The 19,865-nt window shown below is 36.2% G+C and overlaps 3 protein-coding genes across 6 annotated transcripts; 1 reads left to right on the forward strand and 2 right to left on the reverse strand.

Moving 5' to 3' along the window:
* The first annotated feature begins 244 nt into the window (after positions 1-244).
* On the forward strand, positions 245-4,367 carry LOC145586976 (uncharacterized). Of its 4 annotated transcripts, none has more exons than XM_081643973.1 (7): positions 245-452; positions 1,376-2,034; positions 2,121-2,198; positions 2,356-2,463; positions 2,714-2,906; positions 3,093-3,499; positions 3,877-4,367. In XM_081643973.1, exons 1-7 carry the CDS (start codon positions 296-298, stop codon positions 4,093-4,095), a joined length of 1,821 nt encoding a protein of 606 aa, XP_081500099.1. In that variant the 5' UTR covers positions 245-295; the 3' UTR covers positions 4,096-4,367. The 4 variants fall into 4 exon arrangements, with proteins under 4 accessions (XP_081500099.1, XP_081500100.1, XP_081500101.1 ...); XM_081643974.1 differs by having other exon boundaries at positions 247-452; positions 1,376-2,016; XM_081643975.1 differs by having other exon boundaries at positions 315-452; positions 1,371-2,034.
* A 213-nt stretch (positions 4,368-4,580) lies between these two features.
* LOC145586977 (flavonol synthase/flavanone 3-hydroxylase-like) lies at positions 4,581-6,850 on the reverse strand. Its single transcript, XM_081643977.1, has 3 exons — positions 5,475-6,850; positions 5,053-5,380; positions 4,581-4,966 (listed from the first exon to the last, which is right to left on the reverse strand). The coding sequence occupies exons 1-3, from the start codon at positions 5,972-5,974 to the stop codon at positions 4,754-4,756; spliced, it is 1,041 nt and encodes a 346-aa protein (XP_081500103.1). The 5' UTR covers positions 5,975-6,850; the 3' UTR covers positions 4,581-4,753.
* Positions 6,851-7,000: 150 nt separating this feature from the next.
* Positions 7,001-8,879, reverse strand: LOC145586978 (uncharacterized). Its single transcript, XM_081643978.1, has 4 exons — positions 8,720-8,879; positions 7,598-7,701; positions 7,319-7,481; positions 7,001-7,241 (listed from the first exon to the last, which is right to left on the reverse strand). The coding sequence occupies exons 1-4, from the start codon at positions 8,736-8,738 to the stop codon at positions 7,207-7,209; spliced, it is 321 nt and encodes a 106-aa protein (XP_081500104.1). The 5' UTR covers positions 8,739-8,879; the 3' UTR covers positions 7,001-7,206.
* Between the last annotated feature and the right edge of the window lie 10,986 nt (positions 8,880-19,865).

A 19,865-nucleotide genomic window follows, 5' to 3' on the forward strand; every position in this document is an offset into this window, starting at 1 on the left:
AGTAATTAGTCTATAACTTTTAAACCCAAATACTAAAAAGACTAATTAAAAAATTATTCTGTAATATTTAGTACCCACTTTGTTTTCAGTATATGTATAAACGGTGAAATTCAAACGAGTAATATGGAACAGATGGAGTAAAATTTCTTGATCACGGTCCAATACGGAGTTATGTGTATAGATTGAACAATGAACACCCCCTAATTACTGGGCCTAGGTGCAACTGTTCAAGTGCAAGTAAAAGGCAAAAAGAGGGTAAAAGTCAACCGTCAATGTGGGTTGGCAAAAATCCAATATGAGTCCTCATGCCTCACGGGGGATTGGCGTTGGATGCAGGATTCCTTCTCTCTCTCGTTGGATTCCTGTCATCCTCCTTGTTGAATTTTCTCTGTCATCAACGCAACTTTACCTCGTTCCTCTTCTCATTCAGTTTCAAGAGTTGCAATTCAATGGTAAATTTCCTCTCTTCTTTCTTTCTTTCTTAATATCTTGCGCACCCCCTTTTTTGCTTTTCTCTCTTATTTGATTTGCTATTCATATTAATCAATTTATTTTATCTTTACTGTTGGATTTTTAACTTTTTAATAGGCTGGATAAATTAATTGTTAGTTTTGGGTGTATCCTGAGTTTTCACTTTTTGCCTTGTTAATGGAGGACACATCTTCCATTTTGTCTTTTTTTTTTTTTTTTTTTTCCCTTTTTCCAACTCCTCTATTTTATCACCTATAAAGTAATATTATTAAATCAATCATTAATAAACTTGTTAATTTGCCTCAATTACCCATGATGTCAATTTTTTTGTGAAATGCTGACCTACATAAGTACATAGTACATACTCTCTCACTAATTTCTTTCTTTCTAATCATCTAATGTAATACGGAGTTTGAGCTTTACTTACCAATACTCAGTCTTGTTGATAATTTGATATCACCTCAATTAGATTAGATTACCATCAATCTGTACGACTAAATACCAGTACCAAATTAGTAGCTTATACTATTATTTGATTCATTTGAATAATTTATGAATTTGTCACTATCTTCCTGGAGTATACTATCGCTTAAAAGTCGTACGTGTATGATGTATGTTTATTGTTTTCAACTGACTATTACAACTAATAACAGATAAGTTATGCTACCTGCTTCATGATTATTAGATGATTTCCAGCAGATTAATGCTATAGAATAACTATCCAAATCTTGTCATCTCTATCGTTCTCTTTTTTGTCTGTTTTACATCTTCATGATTGTTCATGTTATTATTTTGATGAACTATTACTAAATAATGAGGAAACAAGTTGGGGTAGATATTAAACCTTGGTCTCACATGTCAAGGATACTAAAACCTGATGATTTTCTTCCTGCTTCTAGTGAAGCTGTCTACGGACCAATGGCTGCTGTTGAATCTGACAAGATCAGTGCAGAACACGTAACTACCGATTCACAAGCAACGCATAGTGCTTCTCTGGGACGAACTGACAGTTCCAGGTCATCGGTTGGAGGCCTTTCTTTTAGTTTGCCTGCTGGATTTACCTCACATTCAAATGATAATCTTTCTCCAGCAGAACTTGGAGACCAGGCACTTGATGTTAACAGACATCACTTGGCTAGTGGTCTCCCATTGTCTGTTGAAAATGCTGCAGAAAATGGACCTGCTCCCAGTCAGCTGACACGTGGTGATTCAATAGCTCAAGCAAGCAGCAGTGGTGCCTCACTGCGAAGATTATTTAGCCTGTCAGGTGCTTCTCGTCCTTATCTGGACGAGGATGTAGAAAACGAATCTGTTTCATTGGCTGGGGATATTGGAGATAGGATAGTTAGCAGAAGAGGAAGTCACAGGCAGACCGTCCAATCATCCATGGAACAAGGGATCGCTTTTCCAAATGCAGAAGAATTATTGAATTCATATGGCTTTTGGTCTCATGATCAAACTGCAAACACCATATCTCCAGTATCACCATTGGTTTCTGAAATAATAACTCCACCCTCCACAAGTGCTCTCTTGCACAAGAAGCAAGTAAGCTCGCGTTTAGATGTAGGGCTACCCCTTTTGCTTGAATCATTGTATAATGTGAGTGGTTCATTTGCTTTAACTTCACGTTGTGCATTATTTGATTACAGGAGGAGAAAAAGGAGCTGCCACCATTTTTTGAATATTGTGCCTACCTCATACATTTGGCTGTCTTTGGAATTCTTGGGGTAAGAACTTTTATTGTCATCCATGATTTTTTGAAATCGCAGTGAGGAGAATTTTTTGCAGTTCTTTATTTCTCAAATCTCACCATGTAATGACTTCAGGCTTTTGCAAGTTGGGATTGTATCTTGAGTCTTGACTTAGCAATATCTGATCTCGCAGGTCCTTACCAGGTTTCTACTACAGAAACTGTTTGGCTCTAGTGTTATAGCCCTTATAGGTGTGACGAGTGACAAGAGCATCCTTTATCTTGATCTACCATCTAACATGGTATTATTCTTTTTCTAATCAAATTGCCTAACACAATAGATTTACCTTTCGATTCGATTCACTAGATGTGTAGAATTGAAGAAGTAACCAACTTTCAGGTGTGCAAGCTCCTGAGAAGGTTCTGGTTTTCTCTTTTATGCATCTTCAAATTCCCTAAACAACTGTTTCTCAAAAAATGGTTCTTTTGCCTCTTCAGGCAAAGATAATAGGACTGGTTATGTTTTCTTACAGAACTTTGGGCATATTGCAGGTGGGTTCATTTTTAATGGGATGGTTTGGAATAGTATTCAAAGGCAATATATCACACATGTCAGATCACCTTGCAGTTGGACTTTCCACTGGTTATCTCGGAAGCCTTACCACCTTCAGTGGTTGGAATCAGAAAATGCTCGATCTTAGTGTCAATGGGCATTGGGTATTCGCTGTACTAGGCTTTCTCATAGGTAATTGTTTTTTTATGGCAATGTTGTCATTGGATTTGTTACTTGTAAGTTGTGATCTTTGTGGTATATTTACTATAGTCATGGCTTTGTTAATTGTAACCTTTCTTTGTAAATATTTTTTCAGCAAGTACATTGAAGTTTCATCATCTATGATCTCAGTATATCCTCACCTTTTGCTAATTGCAGGGTTGTTTCTTGCTGCTTATTCTATTATTATTGGAATCGAAACAGCTAAGGGTTTTAGGTGGCTTCTTGAAAGGACTGGAAAGAATTCAAGCTTCAGCAAGTTGAGGGTAAATAACTTTAAGTGTCACTTGATAGTTCTATCAGTATTGATGTTGGTGTGGGTTGGTTTGTGGACCACAAGTGGGATCTTGGAGAACAAAGAATTTAAAAATGGTGGCAGTGGTGCTCAACTTTGGTTGGGATGCCTTGTCGGTCCTTTCGGGGTTTGGTTGAGGTGGTGGCTTGCTCGATTCAATGGACGTGGATTGGGGAAAGCAGGAAGGTGGAAATGGATCCCATTTGGGACATTGGCTGCTAATGTGTCCGCAGCATGCGTGATGGCAGCTCTTGCTACGGTGAAAAAAGCGGTGAGATGCTTACTTTGCATGTTTTTTTTCTATTTGCTCGTACAATCATAATAGTGGGCTTGGTTGATGTGCCTTTAAGGCCTATTGCAGGCCGTTGTGGTTGCTTTAAGTACACTCAAAATTAGATACATGGTTGCCTCATTAGATATTTGTTAGCATCAATTGCCTCATTGCTTAATCTCTTAATCCATTTTGACATTTTGTGGCTGCTCTTGATCTTGGCTAAACACTTGCAATCTTGCATACCTTTGTTGTTGAATTTGAGTTCATGAATTTTTCAGTTTATAGAAGTATGTGCTCAATGCTTAAAAAGTATTGCTTAGCTTTATTGGTAATCCTTTAGCTGAGTATCTGAAAGTTTTGTGTAATTGGTGTAGGTCAATACAAAGGATTGTGACACAGTTTCCTCAGGGATACAATTTGGCCTCCTGGGATGCCTAAGTACTGTCTCCACATTCATGGCCGAATATAATGCAATGAGAGAGAGTAGTCATCCTTGGAGGGCATATGTATATGCATTGATCACCCTCCTGATATCATTTGGCTTGGGAACCTTGATATACTCAGTACCGGTGTGGACATTGGGGTACAATTAGATCCTGAGATTATTTTTTTTAGTATTATTGAAATTTAAGTTCATCACGAAAATACACAATAGACGGTGCTAGTTTCATGTTGGGTAGGCAAGTTTCATCTTAGCTGATGCATATATATAGTTGATATTTTTGTAATAACATGGAAGTGTATATATGGTTAGATTCAAATAATACATCAGAACTCTGATTATCAGTTATCAGTGTCTTCTGTATATGATCTAGACACAGAACATGTTCTGATGTATTAAAAAGACAAAATTTTTTTGCTGTAATTATGATCCTTTCTAATTACTGTCAGCAGTTTACTTTGACTTAGTTCCATTTACAGATTTTTTTGTTAATCCATCAAAGAGCACACATGGTCCTTTTGTTACTTCTCAGCCGTGGCACCCCTAGGAGCATAAACATTAGACAAAGTTCTGCTAGAAATTTTGGCCCCTGTATTATGATCATTCTGAAAATGAAGTGTTTTCTGTCGATGGAGCCAATTTGGTTTGCAGTGAAAGCAATGAGTTTATTCGGAAAGCAAATCATAGGCTAAATTGCCAGGATACAAAATGAAACTCCTCTTAAGAAAAAAAAATAGTAAAAAAGATACAGGAACTGTAAAAGGTAGTTTACAGCAGATGAACCAGCTAGCTCAAACTCATATTATCTATCACTGAGGGAGCTTGTTAAGTTTACAATATTTGTAATCAGCAAACTTCTTAGTCTTATATTTGGCCGGATTGTTTTCTGTGATGAGCTCCGGGACAGGCCCCACCTCGTGGTGTGGTGGGGGCTCAATGAAGACGGGCCATGACATCCTTGTTTTTTCTTTGTTGACAGTTGTTCTGTGAAGCACTGCCTTGTATTTTGCATTGCTAAGAACCTGTGATTACATTCATGGTAAGGCCTAAAGGTAAGAAAATGAGCGGACTCTACAAGAGAGTAAAAAGAAGAGTTAGCAGAGAGTACCTCAAGTTGGTCACCTATGTGGATGATGAGGGCATTAGGAATGTAGCGGACATTGTACCAAAGACCATCCCTACAAACTTGAAGGCCGGCTACATCATTGGGAACAAGTATAGTAAGTAAACTCAAATCGGTGTGAGCTGGCACTCCAAGTGCTAATTCAGGGCGAGGACATGGTGGATAGTAATTGATCTTAGCCAGATACACCATTTCATCACCACCTCCTCCCTCTCTTATCTTATGCTCTTCCAAACCCAGTCCCTTTGACCAGCATTTCATTAGCTTCTCTGTTACCCCTATCAAGTATTTCGCGTACTCTTCATTCGCCTTCCTGTTTGGTTGGTTCCATGTTTGAGCAATAATCAATACTCGAGTCAAGAAGCTAAGAATGATAGCATATTAAAAAGAAGAACATGCATATATACCTGTAAGATGGAGGATTCTTAGGCCAAAAATGGAAGTTGATAGCAGAGGGAGGCCAAATGTTGTGGAACAAATGATCAACCCAAGGCCTAACAGTATCAATATTCTTACCAAGCTTGTTGCTGTAACCTTCACTACCCTTATAACCAGGTGGTGGTTTTGAATAGACTTCCTTCTCTTCCTGGGGAAGCTCAAAGAAATCCCTGCCCGCCTTTTGCAAATCCTGAATTACTTGTGTTGGAATCCCATGATTTACGACTTGGAATAAACCCCATTCTTCACTGGCCTTTGAAATCAAATCAACCAGTTGATCTTCGTTGGCCTCGCTCAGATCAATGGTTGGCACTTCAAGTTCAGTACCATGCACCGTTGTTATTGCTGGCTGCTCGTTCTCTGACCTTATGAACTCCTTTGGAATGCTGCTCTCTTCTAATATTCTACTGCTATTACTATTGTTGTTATTGAACTTTAAGGCTATGTTTTGCACTTTTTCTACCTCCATTATTAACCTCACTCTAATTAATCAGATGTTTTTCTCTTAGCTTGTAATCACTAGGCTAGCTAATACAACATGCAACTCCCTTTCAAAGAAAAGTAACAGTAGAAGGTTGGAGATATTATAATAATGCAAGTCATGCAGAAAAGATGAAACCGTTATATAGCCATATTTAGCGCAACTACCCCCGATACTAAAGTTTCAAAAAAGATATAACGACACTACTACGCAAGAGGACAACTGATCTTCTAGATTGGAGGGGCTGATCTTCGTCCAAACTTCATTACACAAATTATGATGAAAGAGTGACGTGGGTGAATGTGGTTCACTCTATAGATGTTACCAACCTAGATACACACATCTTACAATTTGCCCTGGCCCCTCATTAATACAACTCCTATTAATTCATGTAGACTATGTGACCACTGAATACAAGTATACACTTGTCTTGTAGATCAGACCTTGGTTTACGTAGTACTCCGTATATATTACACTTTCTACTTAACTTATTTTAGGGGTAGAAACTAGAAAGAGATGTAAAATCTAATGTTGGTGTTTTTATATGTGGAGACTGGAGCGATTGATTTTGTAAATTTGAAATACTAGTAATAATTTCCATTTGATCTTTTCCTTGTCAATTCAAGTTGTATACTTGTGTAGATGTATCATACTGTATACAAACATATCATTCATTTCCGGCACCTCGCCAACAATTATAATTTTTTGATGGCCTATTGAATAATTGATTAAGAAACTTAAGATTGTTTGTTAGCAAGATTAAGTAAATTGGGTTGGAATTTTATTTTATTTTTTTTAAATGGGAGTAGTAAATACATACTAGTAAATAGTAGTGACATATTCTAATTTACTTTGATAAACAATGATGGTAGAAATACATGTAGCAAACCGACTCTGGTAAACGGTAATCATGGTTCAGACCTCTATATATTCTTTCATCTACCAAATGATCACTTCATATCTTTAGCAGAATCATACATTCAAACAAATAGAATTGGAGATCATAATTCCACATACACAATAAAACTTTTTTTATATATAACAAGTTTAAATAATCAGATGAAAGTGCTATGTAGATTTAAGTATCTAAAACTACAAGGTGTAGCAACAAACACTAAGAGAATTTTCAATTTGCTAAAGCCTGGTTTATGCCAGCTTTCGAGTTTGTACACACTATGTCACAATACAACTCCCGATAGTTAACATTAGATGAATGACTATTAACCGCAGCAGGAGCCACAGGCAGGAAGTGAGCCTGAACCATGAAAAATATAGGTTAACACAACAATCCAAAGTTCAAAGGAACAATCGAATGAGGAAAAAGGAGCTTACTATGATCTGCACCATTAACATCCCTCAATCCACGAACATTGTCTAACCCACGTGGCGGTCCAGGAGGACCACCACCGTAAGGGCCACTTCCACCACCAGGGCCACCACCATCCCATTTTTTGCTGGATCCAGATGATTTCCTATAAGCATCTGATTTCTCCATCTGCAATACAAGGTACATGCTAATATGTTACCAAATAACAGCACTACAGATTATTTTTATTTTTTCAACTGCATAAGTAGAGTAATAAACTAATGCAAACTAAATGTGATACTCACCGAAAACATAGTTGTAAAGAAAACTACAATGAAGTTGATGATAGACCAGAAGGAATCAGTGAGCGTCTTCAAGCGCCAGAATGATTGCTTTGATTTGACAACACCTGGCAAAGAAAAATTCTGGTAGTGAACAAAGGTCTGTATTGCCGAACATTACATGCTCTACATTACTACCAGAGCATGTAATGTTCCCAGAGCGCATAAAATAAAACTATAACCAAAACGAATGGATGGAAAGAATTCAATTTCCCAGAGTGTGTAAAATAAAATGAGTAGAACGAGCCCAACAGCTAAAGAAACAATCGAGCAAAACAAGAATTATAATCAGACGAGAGTAAAAAGGATTATAGACGTTGATACTTGATAGGATATAGGAAAGCAATTAGAGAATTTGCACCCAGAGGAACACATGAAGTTAAAGAAAGACCCCAAGACCGGAATTATATTGAGTAGTTGTAATTGGAGGAACGGAATGAAATGAAATGAATACATTCCATAAAATTGATGAAGTGGGTTTGTCCATTGATTGCAACAAGACCATTCATATTTCATCATGAATATGTAATTGTTCCTGTTTCTGTTTCTGTTAAAATTTTAAGTGTCGGAGTTGGTATCAAAATATCAGTTGGTTATTCTTGTTCCTGTATGTTCCATTGCATGTGGATGTATCCATTCAATCTTTGTTTGCCATTATAGCTTAGGTTAATCTCATCACAAGTGTTTTACAATACAACAAGTATCAAGTTTCAAAGGACATATCATCTTATATCAAGTAACAAAACATGGAATTGTGTTAATAGAATCCTCACCATAGTCATCTGTAAGAATCAATCGATGATCTATGTGTATGTGTGACCTACCAAATCATTTATGGAAACTCAAACCCTAATAATAATGATAACAACAACAAATTGAAATCAAAACAATTAGGACAACGAATGATGCACAGCGGATCGGAAGAGAGACACAGTAATCTGTATTGACGAAAGCAGATCGATCACAAATGAATTAAAAAACACAGAAACCAATTGAAAAACACAGAAACCAATTAAAAAACAGCACAGATATCAATTGAAAAATAACACAGAAATAGAATCGAATGAAAGAGACGAACAAACATACCTCTCTCAACGTAAGCCATGGGAGACACTGCTTCCTGTAAAAGTATAAAACTAAAGACGGAGTTTTCCTTTCCGATCACCGGCTTCTCCGCTACCAACTCAAACCCCCAATTTACTCTTTATATTTTCTATGTTTTTTTTTTTTTTTTTTACTCGTATTAATTAGGGGCGACGACTTATCCCGACTCTTATGGATGCAGGATGCTACAATAGTACAACACTACAACATACCAGTATTGCATAATTGCGCCTATTGCAAACTGCCACATAATATTGACGCGTCACCAATTTTATTTTTTAAAGCCTCACTATTTATGTTTTTTATTTTACTAGATGAAACACGTACGATACACGGTTTGAATTTAATAAAATAATTTTTTATACATATATTTATGTGCTAAAATTTATTATATATTTAGATAAAATTCCTAATATCAAAAGATAATATTTTATATTTAATTAATTTAAATTGGAAAATCTCATTCGCCAATTTTGCTTACGTGTCATTTAAATTATTTAATTCTAAAAGAAATTAATAATCTCGTATTTAATTGGCTGCCACTAAAATTTATTATCCTACATGGCGCACTGAAAAAATTAAATCCTACGTGGCTCTCTAAAAACTCGGAAAAAAAACTCTCCTTTATGTATATATATATACTTAGATTTTATTTGAAGGTAAGATGAAAGAACTCATTAAAACAGTTTTTGTAAGTTATATGTCACATGTCATCTATTCATTGGCCTTTTTTTTAATTATTAAAAAACAAAAATAATTAAAAGAAAAATTAGAAAAAAAAAAAAAAAAACACACACACACACACAAAAAAAATTTCAGAAAACCCAGCCCCACCCTCCTTCCCTGACCACCCCATCCCTACCGGCCACCGGAACCCAGGCCAGCAACCCCATTGGAAAAACAATTTAAAAAATTAACAACCACCATTCCACCAACCAGCCAATAACACCACCACCTCCACCAGTTAGCCAACTTTTCCTTTCGCTGCCGATAGGGCTGTTCATCGGTCCAAGACCAGATCGGATCGAAAATTAGAATATTAAGAACTGAAGACCGGACCAATTAAACTGGAATCGAACCCGGACAGGACTGAAATTATTGGTCCAAACCCCGGACCGGATGGACTGATTTAAGAATTTGTAAAAAAAAATTCTAAATTTTTAATAATTTTATGTAAAAGTCGAAAAAAGTAAAGGAAAAACTATATTTTAACATCTTTTTTTATATGTTTAGGACAAAAAAAACTCATAAAATTAAAGTTTTCTAAGCTTATTAAGGATAATCTTAATTAACCATAATTTAAGGTTTCACGCATAAATTTAAACGAAAAATCAGACCGGTTCTTATAGGGTTTTGGACCAACCCGAAGACCGGAAAAATGAAATTCTAAACCCGAAGACCGGACCGATTAATTCGGTCTGGTCCATTTTTCAGGTTCAAACCGATTTATGAACACCCTAGCTGCCGACGCACGACACAACTTCTCTGTCCACGCCCAGTCATCCCCTAATTGCCGGCGACCCTAAACCAACCCCCAGCCCCTACCCCGGCCCGACTCTTTCTCCACCTCAACCACCACCTTATATTATCATCTCCTTCAATATCCTCATATCCCATAAAATCATCTATAATTTCCCAACAATAAAACACAAAACATAAATTTAAATAAATTCCCAAAAATTGAAAAAAAAAATGGAACGGTAGTTGTTGGAGCTTTGATTGTAGTGTGGGAAGTGGTGCGGGTTTTGGGTTTTGGAGCGGTAGGACGGTGGCGCTTGGAGTTTAAAGGCAACATCTGGGTGTGGCTTGGGGTCTTAGCTTAGGCAGGGGGGCAAGTAGGGGCTGTGAATTTTATGCGGTGGGTTGTTGTGATTGTTTCCGTTTTTGTGGTGGGTTGTGGTGGAGGAATTGGTGGGCTATTTTCGTTTTTGAGGAGGGAGGAGAGAGAAAAGAAAGTGAGAGAATTTAAATAAAAAAAAAATCTTTTTAATCTGTTTAACAGGTTAAAGGTCAAATGGTTCCATTAGTGAAGGTGGGGTATAAAAGTTGGATTTTAGTGGGATTAAATGAAGGTTGGATTTTTTAGAGAAGAAAGTAAAGGTTGGAATTTTAATTTCCATTTTTCTATTTTAGTAAGTTTATTAAAATTCTTATAGATTGCTCTACATATTTCACCCCTATCCCTACCCATTAAAAAGAGGGACTTGTCAAACGTGAAAGGAATAGTGTAAGACCCTATTCTCTTCACCTTAAAAAAATAATATTAAGTAAAAATAATTTCAGTTCAGTAAAAATAAGTTCAGTTCAGTAAAATTAATTTCAGTTCAGTAAAAATAATTGTAAAAATAAGTTCAGTTCAGTAAAATTCAGTTTTCTTAAAGAAGAATTATAATAGAAAATCAGTAAAAATAATTTCAGTTCAGCAAAAATAATTTTAGTTCAGTGAAATTAATTTAAGTCCAGTAAAAATAATTTAAGTTCAGCAAAAATAATTTCAATTCAGTAAAAATAATTTTAGTTCAGCAAAATTAAGGTGAAGAGAACGGGACCTAATGAGTGTATAGTCAATGAAAATCACTGTTCATAAAGTTGGCAAAATTTGGAGAGTTTGGATTTCTTGCATTTAGGTGCTATTTCATTTAATTTGTTGAGTCACCAAATTATACTTTCTCCATTTTTCTTCCCTTCCATTCATTTTCCACTTTCTCTGTCATCTCTTTTCCTGATTTCAAGCTCTTCAAAAAAGATAAAAAAAAAAGGATTTTTTTTTGTAAATTACCACCCCAAAATGTACCATATATTAAATATAACCATCCAATTTTTTTAAAATAAAAAATAACCACCCATATTTTACAAAACCTATAGGTTTTACCACCCCGACCTATACTCCGACCAATTTTCCAAGCATGGGCCCCACATAACGGTTGTTTTTTGGTTTTTATAAAAGTTGTTCCTCAATTTATTTCCTCCCTTGTTTCACAAACTACTCCCAAACTTAAATTCTGCATTTTTCCCTCAAAATCTAACAATTTTTACACCAAGTTTTGCAAATTGACAAGCGAATTATTTGAAGAGCGCTCTTAAATTTTCTTACACCAATTGTACAGCAAGGTAATTGAAGAACGCACTTAATTTTTTTTTTTTTATTATTGTAATCGTTAATTGCAATATTTTATGAGGCTTCAAAAAAAAAAAAAAAAAAAGGCTTCAAAAAAATTGCAATATTTTATGAAGTAGAATTTAAGCTATACGATTTTTGTTGTTTCGAATGTGTTTTATTAGGAATTTAATGTTATAATTGTTGTTTGATTCATTCAATTTGACTTGAATTGGAAATTAGGGTTCTTCATAATTAAATTGGGGTTTTTCGAACTTAACCCAATTTTGGTAATTGATGATATTTTTGAGCTTGTTATATGATAATTGATGGATTTGTTGATGATTGTTGCATTTATTGTAGGGGATATAATGTCTTTCATTAGCTCATCACCATCCAAGGTGAGGAAATGTGACTATGGAGGAGGAAGAAGAAATTGAATGTGAAGTGAAGTGACTGTGGAAGGAAATCTGAACATGAAATTAAAACCCCCTTTTTCCTTAGTGTATGGTCAGTTAGTGGAGTTTGCCCAATTGAGAGTGGGTACCAAGTGAGAAAAGGAAGTACTCCCTCTGTCCCATAATATAGTTTTTGTTTGTGTTTTTTCACGGTATTTAAGAAATAAGGGGAGAAAGTAGATGAAGTACATTAATAAAAGTGAAAAGTACAATCACAGACAAAAGTTAGAGTAGTGGAAAAAGTACAAAGCATGTGCAAAATTCAAGGGTAAATTAAGAATTACAGTGAATAAAGTTAAAAAAAGTGAGGATATAATAGACCTTACATGCTATCCAAAAATAGAACACAAGAATAAATTTTAGATCTCCAAAATAGGAAAACATGAACTACATTATGGGACGGAAGGAGTATAAGTTTTTTTTTTTTTTTTTTTTTTTTTTTTTTTTTGTGTGTTTAGAGAGCCGCAAGACCGAGGTTGAGAATCGATCCCAGAATCTATGGGGATCGGGAGGGAGTAAAAGTTATACGAGTACTAGAAGATTAAAGTTGTATAGACCGACATGTCTAATTAAAGTGATGTGTGAGGGGAAAAGGAGTAAATAGACGAACAAATACGGAGTAAAATGAAAAGACGGGACTGATTCATAAACAAAATAGAAAAAGGGTTGGGAAAAAGGCCAAAGAGGGGGTTGCGCTGTGGCGTGAATCAATGGGAGAAAAGGGAAAGGGAAAGGGAATGGGAATGGGGTGGTACGGACCTCTAATAGACCTATAGGCGGCATCTTCTCACGTCGGCGATTTTGTGCAACTTGTCGTATTCGTACATCACTCCACTCCCGTTCAGGTCTGCTGAGCTCTTCATCCTAATTATGTAACCTTCATTTTCTGGGTTTAATTTTACTTTGTTCGTTTGTTTTGTATACTGTATATTATTCGGAAAATCATAAAGTACAAATCACGAGGACCAGAAATGGGTAGAGGAGGAGGTGAATTGATTCGCTCAGACATATCGGTTGGGGACGAAACTCGACCCACATTCAGCATTACCCTTTGGAATAACAATCTCGCTTCTTCCATCTCTGCTGGAGATATCCTTTTCTTCAGAAGTTAGTTTTGAGGAAATACAAGTTTATAACTGTTAAAAACAAACCAAGTTTATAACATTGCATTTTTGTAATAAAATTGCATTGGATCCCAATAAAGTATTATAAAGTATTGTAAAGTGCCTGACATTTGCCATGTGCACAAACAAACAAGCTAACGTTGTAGTACAAGCGTCCGTTAGGGTAAATGCCACTCCCTAACCACGGTAATTTTTAACCCCAACCACGGTAATTTTAAGTGAGTTAACATTTTACCACCTCTAACATTACTCTGCATCGTCTTTTGTAGAGAGAGAAAACAGAAAACACACAGAAATAACAGCAGCCATGGTAGATGAATTTCCAAGCTCTGTAGATCTGGGAAGTGGTTGCTGAATTTCCAAGCTCTGTAGATCTGGGAAGGGGTTGCTAAATTTCCAAGCTTCTCCAAGCTCTGTAGATCTGGGAAGGGATTTTATTTCTCGCAGACGGAGGTAAGTTTCCGTTTCAGCAACCGTGGTTTATTGTTTCCAAATCTGGTGGCTTTTTTCCCTTGATGTTTTCTAATTTCCTGGATAATTGAAGAAACCCAGGCTTATGTAGTTAAATATGTGTTTTCCTATTATTCTTATTTTGATGCGTTATTAATTTGACTATTTTTATTTTTGTATCATAAAGTAGTTGTGATTGCTTATTTTTACTCTAATTTGTTTGCGGTTTCAATTAAAATTTTCAAGTTTAATTCGCCTATAGTATGCATTACGCATATGAATACTAGGGGTTTTATTTTTGTGTTTCTAGGAATTAATTATTCAATTTGTGTGTTTTTCTAGAATTTAGTTATTTTGCCTAAGGAGCTTCAATTTTCTAATTTAAATTTTAAATTTCAATTAACTCTATTATTTTTCCTGAGGTATTGAGTTTTGCGGCATTGTTCTTTCTCATTATGTACTCTGTATCCATGTTTCAGTGTGTTGATATAATCTTGGGTTTTGGTTTATAAAACGAAAAACTGTCATTCTTCCTTGATATGTGAATGAAGCTATCCTAGCAGGTTTTAGTTGTATGGAGTAATGTTATGGAGTAATATGCTATGTTTTGATGTAGTTGAGTATTTTGGTGGCATTATCTTATGTCTGTTATGGAGTAATTTTTTCTACTTTATATACACTTGAGGAATTTCCTTTTTTTGTTTTTGTTTTTGGTTTGTTTATGTTTAGATGTCTTTGAATGAAGAAAATGGTGGATATGGTAATTGCATGGTAAACTTGAATGATGGAAATTGTGTTAGCTTGGCTGATGACATCAATGAGACAGACATAGCTACGGTTTCATTGTCTTGTTGTTCTGATTTTGACTATATGGATGCTAGTGAGGGTGTGGGACTGCAGTTGGCTCCAATCTCCCCAGGGGTAATAACCAGGGGTGGTCAGGTGTATAATTCCCCAATCCAGATTGTCCGGACTGTGCAGACTGTGGAAACTGTTGTCTCAACAAATAATGTAGTGCCTTTTGTAGTAGATCCACCAGTAGAGGGTATGGTCTTCAAATGCTGGAAGGATATTGAGGCCTACTTCAAAGAGTATGCACAACAACATGGGTTTGGATTTAGTAGGGTTTCAAGTGCATACAAAGACAAAACCAGAGAACGTAGGGCCGTTATTTGGAAGTGTGAATGCTGGGGTGCGCCTGATATGAGGGCGCAAAGGGAGGCGAAGAAGAGGGCGAAGGCAATGGATGTCAGTGGAACCGGGGGCAATGTCAATGGTGTGATAGGGCAAGATGAGCTGAGAAAGGGCCAAAGAAAATCGAAAAAGTGTCACTGTGAAGTAGAACTTTATGCTAGTATTAACGACAAAGGAGAATGGGTAATAAGAACTGCGCACCTTGAACATAAAGGTCATAACCCCACCCCTAGCAAGGCAAATCTGGTGAAGGAATATCGAATGAAGAATTACACTTCATCGGTTCGTAAAAGGCTTTTCACCTTTTATGAGGAAGGTGTTCCTGTATCTCGAATTCGTGGGTGCTTATCCCATGAAAAGGATAAATTGCCTAGCGTAAAGGATTTGCAACACGAGCTGTACAAGGATAGGAAATTGAAAATGGAAGGTGGGGACGCTGTAGCTATGATGAAGTATTTTGAAAAGATGCAAGCTGACAACCAGAACTTCTTCCATGCGCATCGTTTGGATGAAGAAGGTCGGCTCAAGGATGTGCTATGGGTGGATGCAAGGAGCCGGGCTGCTTATGATCACTTTGGGGATGTTGTATGCTTTGATGCGACGTATTTGACAAACGAGTATGAGCTTCCATTCGCAAACTTTGTCGGTGTCAATCATCATGGACAGTCAATTCTTTTGGGGTGTGCCCTTGTGTCACATGAGACATGTGAAACCTATGCTTGGGTCTTCAAACAATGGCTATTATGCATGGGGAACCGTCCACCATTAGGTATTCTTACTGACCAAGCAGCTTCAATGAGGAGACCACTTGCTGAAATTATGCCATCATCTCGACATAGGTGGTGCATATGGCACATTATGAGTAAGTTTGGTGACAAGCTTGGCAAATGCAAGTGGTAAGTGTTTTTTTTCTATTCTTCTCTTAAAGCAAATCCAAGTATTTCACCTTTTGTTTGTATGGAATTGACTAGTATGTAGTATCATTCTGTTTATTTATTATTTAATTCATGGCCAATTTATGTAGTTGTTTCAGATGCCTGACTTGATTGTGTACACTGCATAGTTTTATTCAGTTTTTAATTATAACTTCCTTGCCAGCTGTTATTTTTTCTAACATGTTCATAGCATCCTGCCTAAATGTTCTTTATACTCCCGTTTAAGGGGTATTGTCATTGATGTGAACCAGTAGTTGATATATCTCTGGGCTGTTTACAGGGTAAGAAAAAAACCAAGAGACAGATAAGGAACCGCGCTGTTGCGAAATTGGATACATGTTTTGAAGAGGAAGATGAGGTTTCAATGGAATTCCAGGACATCCTAGTTGACTGGTTCATGGTGATTAGTATAATCTGTGTTATGTAATGTTTTCCACCATCTGTCTGCTTTTCAATGGTTTTAGGCTGTTTGTACTGCAGTAGTATCATTTCTACTGTGTTCAGTTTTAGGTAAACCTTAATGTGTTAATCGAGTCAAAACTGTCTACTGTATGTTTGTATTGTCCTGGTGTTGTTTAGGAGTTTGTACTTGTTTCTCTTCTAAGACTATGAACTGCTTGTTTGGAACCTTTGACAGCTTTGAGTTTGGAAATTGCCAAATTTCTGGGCAGGCCTTGAATTATTTGGTATGGCATCAACGCATTCATTTCCAGGCCTTGAATTTGTTTGTATGGCCTTGTTATGTGTTTTGAAGTGGCCATGGGTATGGTTTACTGGCTTGGCCAACATTTGGTTATTTACGTTGGGCTGGCCCAGGAGTTTTACTATTTACGCAGTGGGCTGGCCCAATGGTGTCGTGGGTATTGTATTCTTTTTTTTTTTTTTTGCCAAAAAAGACATATTTTATTTTATTTATTTTTTTATCATATCACACCCCTTTCCAATATTTGCACTGAACTTATTGTTCTATTTGGGTTCCTTCAATTATTTTTTTCAGTTCTATCGTGGGCTGGCCCAATGTTGTGGTGTGTTTTGTACTTATTCTATTTTTTTTTGTATGACCCTTTAATAATTTCTTATTTTAATAAATCATGGGCCTTTGCTTAGTTTGTCTATTTGATTAAGTGTCATTAATTATACTTAGTCCAAAATAATTGTTGTTATTTCAAGAAGAAGATACTCAAACATATGATGCGTTCAAATGAACTTATTGTTTACATTTGTAATCGACATTGCTTATAACACTTTTAATCGGTGCTGCTTTTTGAATTAAACCTATATGATGGATTTCAATGCTTTAATGAACAGATCCAATGATTCAAATGTCGATTCAAATGCACCAATATTTGTCGCTTTACCTTGATTTTATCTAAAATTAATTAAATAACTTAGTAATGACAATTTTTTTAACACAAACACATATATTATATCACAAGAACAATACAAGAGTTTAACACAGCAACAATACACGAGTTTTTAGATACCAATGACCACCTAGGGGTCACAATTAACACCAACAACTCCACTACTTTTAGAATCTAATATTACTACATAATGATCCAGAGACTAACTAGATTAACACACTAACATAGCAAAGTCCAAACTACTAAATTAAGAAACTAAAACATAGCAAACTCCAGAACTACTAATTTAAAACGAGGACTTGACACGGATTCTTAGACATCTCCCATAACATGACCTACGTTCTACCCAGTACTTAACACAATTTTACTCATTGTCAGATTCACGAACACAGCGATGGTAGCGGACATTAGGAAGGGCATAGACAATCCCTTTGTTACGGATTTTAGCACCTCCAACAGTCTGAGTTGGGCTCAAAACTCGGCAGTTATTCATCAGCATCACCTTCTTAGGGTCGAAGTTGAATGCTTCACCCCACATGTGGTAGATGTTGCTCAGTTTTGTGTCAAGGCGGCCTTCAACTTTCACTTTCCTTGGGTTGTCACTCACATCAGTTAGGTAGAACTTCTTGATCCATGCATCCATGTTAGCTTCCGGGTTCTGGAACAAGTACTCAATGTCATTAGAATGTAAAGCATAATAAAGTCAAAGTCAACATTTATTAATTTTTATATATAAGTCAAACTTAGTAAAATTTTTTTAAAAAAACCTTGTGACTTGCATGGAGCATGTCACCATGCCTGAGCCCAATGTAGCGTGCAATGCTTTGGGGAGATATAACCCCTCCAGTTCTTGAATTGGTCAAGAACATGTCCTTCACACGACAATCTACTTTATCAGCGTAGTCGTCGTAAATCTCCTTGAAGGTTTGGTTCCCAGTGATGGCGTACATAACACCAAGGTCACCGTCGTTGTTGCTAGAAACAACGAGGTAATAGACGTTGAAACGCCCAATTCTTGGCTTGTTGCCATCGTCCAGCTTAAGTATGGGAGTGGGACTGCTGCTCCGCACAGGTCGACGGAGTTCATGCTCTTTTGGGATGTCATCATGATCAACGATGACTTCATCAGGGTTGTGTTTAGCACATTTATTGCCTACTAGGCCAGCATGCATTTGCTTCTTCACTTTCACAATAGTGCACCACGGCACATTGTACTGGATTGGTGGGAGTGGGTCGTGAAGAGCATCAAAAGCATTGTTCCTTAAGGTTGTCCTCAACAAACGGTTGGCCTTCTTCCGACCCCTTTTTTTGGGAGGTGTTGGAGAGCCGTTGGATGATGATCCATTTGTTGAGGATATTTTGGTGTTGTTGGATAAAAGGGATGGCTTAAGGGAGAGCTTCATTTTAGATAAGATAATAACACTTTGGCTGTTTAGGTTGTGATCTGTACTTGGTTCTTAGCCCTATTTATAACAACACTCCCATTAGGGTTTACACATGTTTGTTTCCTTGGAGTTTAGATATTTAGTCAAATGGTACCCTTTATTAATAATAACACAATTGAAGTCCTGGTTCCAATAAGGTCTTAAGAGTATTAATATGTAATTGAAATAATTTAATTTTTTTTTTATTAATTAGGATTCTCATTTGTATTTATTCAACATTATCCAAGTTAATTTTCTTTGCCGAGCAAGTAACTCGTTTAGGTATTATACTTTCCGGGTATTCCTTCTAGGTCACCCTTTTCACTTGTTGCGAAAACGGTACCCTTTATTAATACTAACAACAACACACCACTTCTAATTCCATGAAGGACTTAATTCGTAAGCATTTAATGGAACCCTAAATCCAAGACCTAAATTATCGTGTTTGACACGTGATTAATACCTTAATTTTTTTAGAGTCATTCACCCTAATTAACACTTTTCTTTAATTCTACTCTTGTTTATGGTTTCTCAATTAAGTACCCCTCTTCATTGTTACTAACAATAACACACCCCTTACAACTCAATGCATGAATTTTACAACTAATGGCATGAATTTTACAACTAATGGCATGAATTTATAATGTACACATTTAATCCAACCCTAAATTTTCGTGTTCGCCACGTGATTAATACCTTAATTTTTTTAGACTCATTAACCCCAATTAACACTTTTCTTTAATTCTACTCTTGTTTATTGTTTCTCAATTAAGTACCCCTCTTCATTGTTACTAACAATAACACACCCCTTACAACTCAATACATGAATTTATAATGTACACATTTAATCAAACCCTAAATTTTCGTGTTCACCACGTGATTTAAACTTTAATTTTTTTAGGGTTTAGGACCCGAATTAACACTTTTCTTTAATTCGACTCTTGTTTATGGTTTCTCAATTAAGTACCCCTCTTCATTGTTACTAACAATAACACACCCCTTACAACTCAATGCATGAATTTATGATGTACACATTTAATCAAACCCTAAATTTTCGTGTTCGCCACGTGATTAATACCTTA

The sequence above is a fragment of the Chenopodium album genome, chromosome 16 (assembly GCF_948465745.1).
Source record: "Chenopodium album chromosome 16, dcCheAlbu1.1, whole genome shotgun sequence".
Taxonomy (NCBI): domain Eukaryota; kingdom Viridiplantae; phylum Streptophyta; class Magnoliopsida; order Caryophyllales; family Amaranthaceae; genus Chenopodium; species Chenopodium album.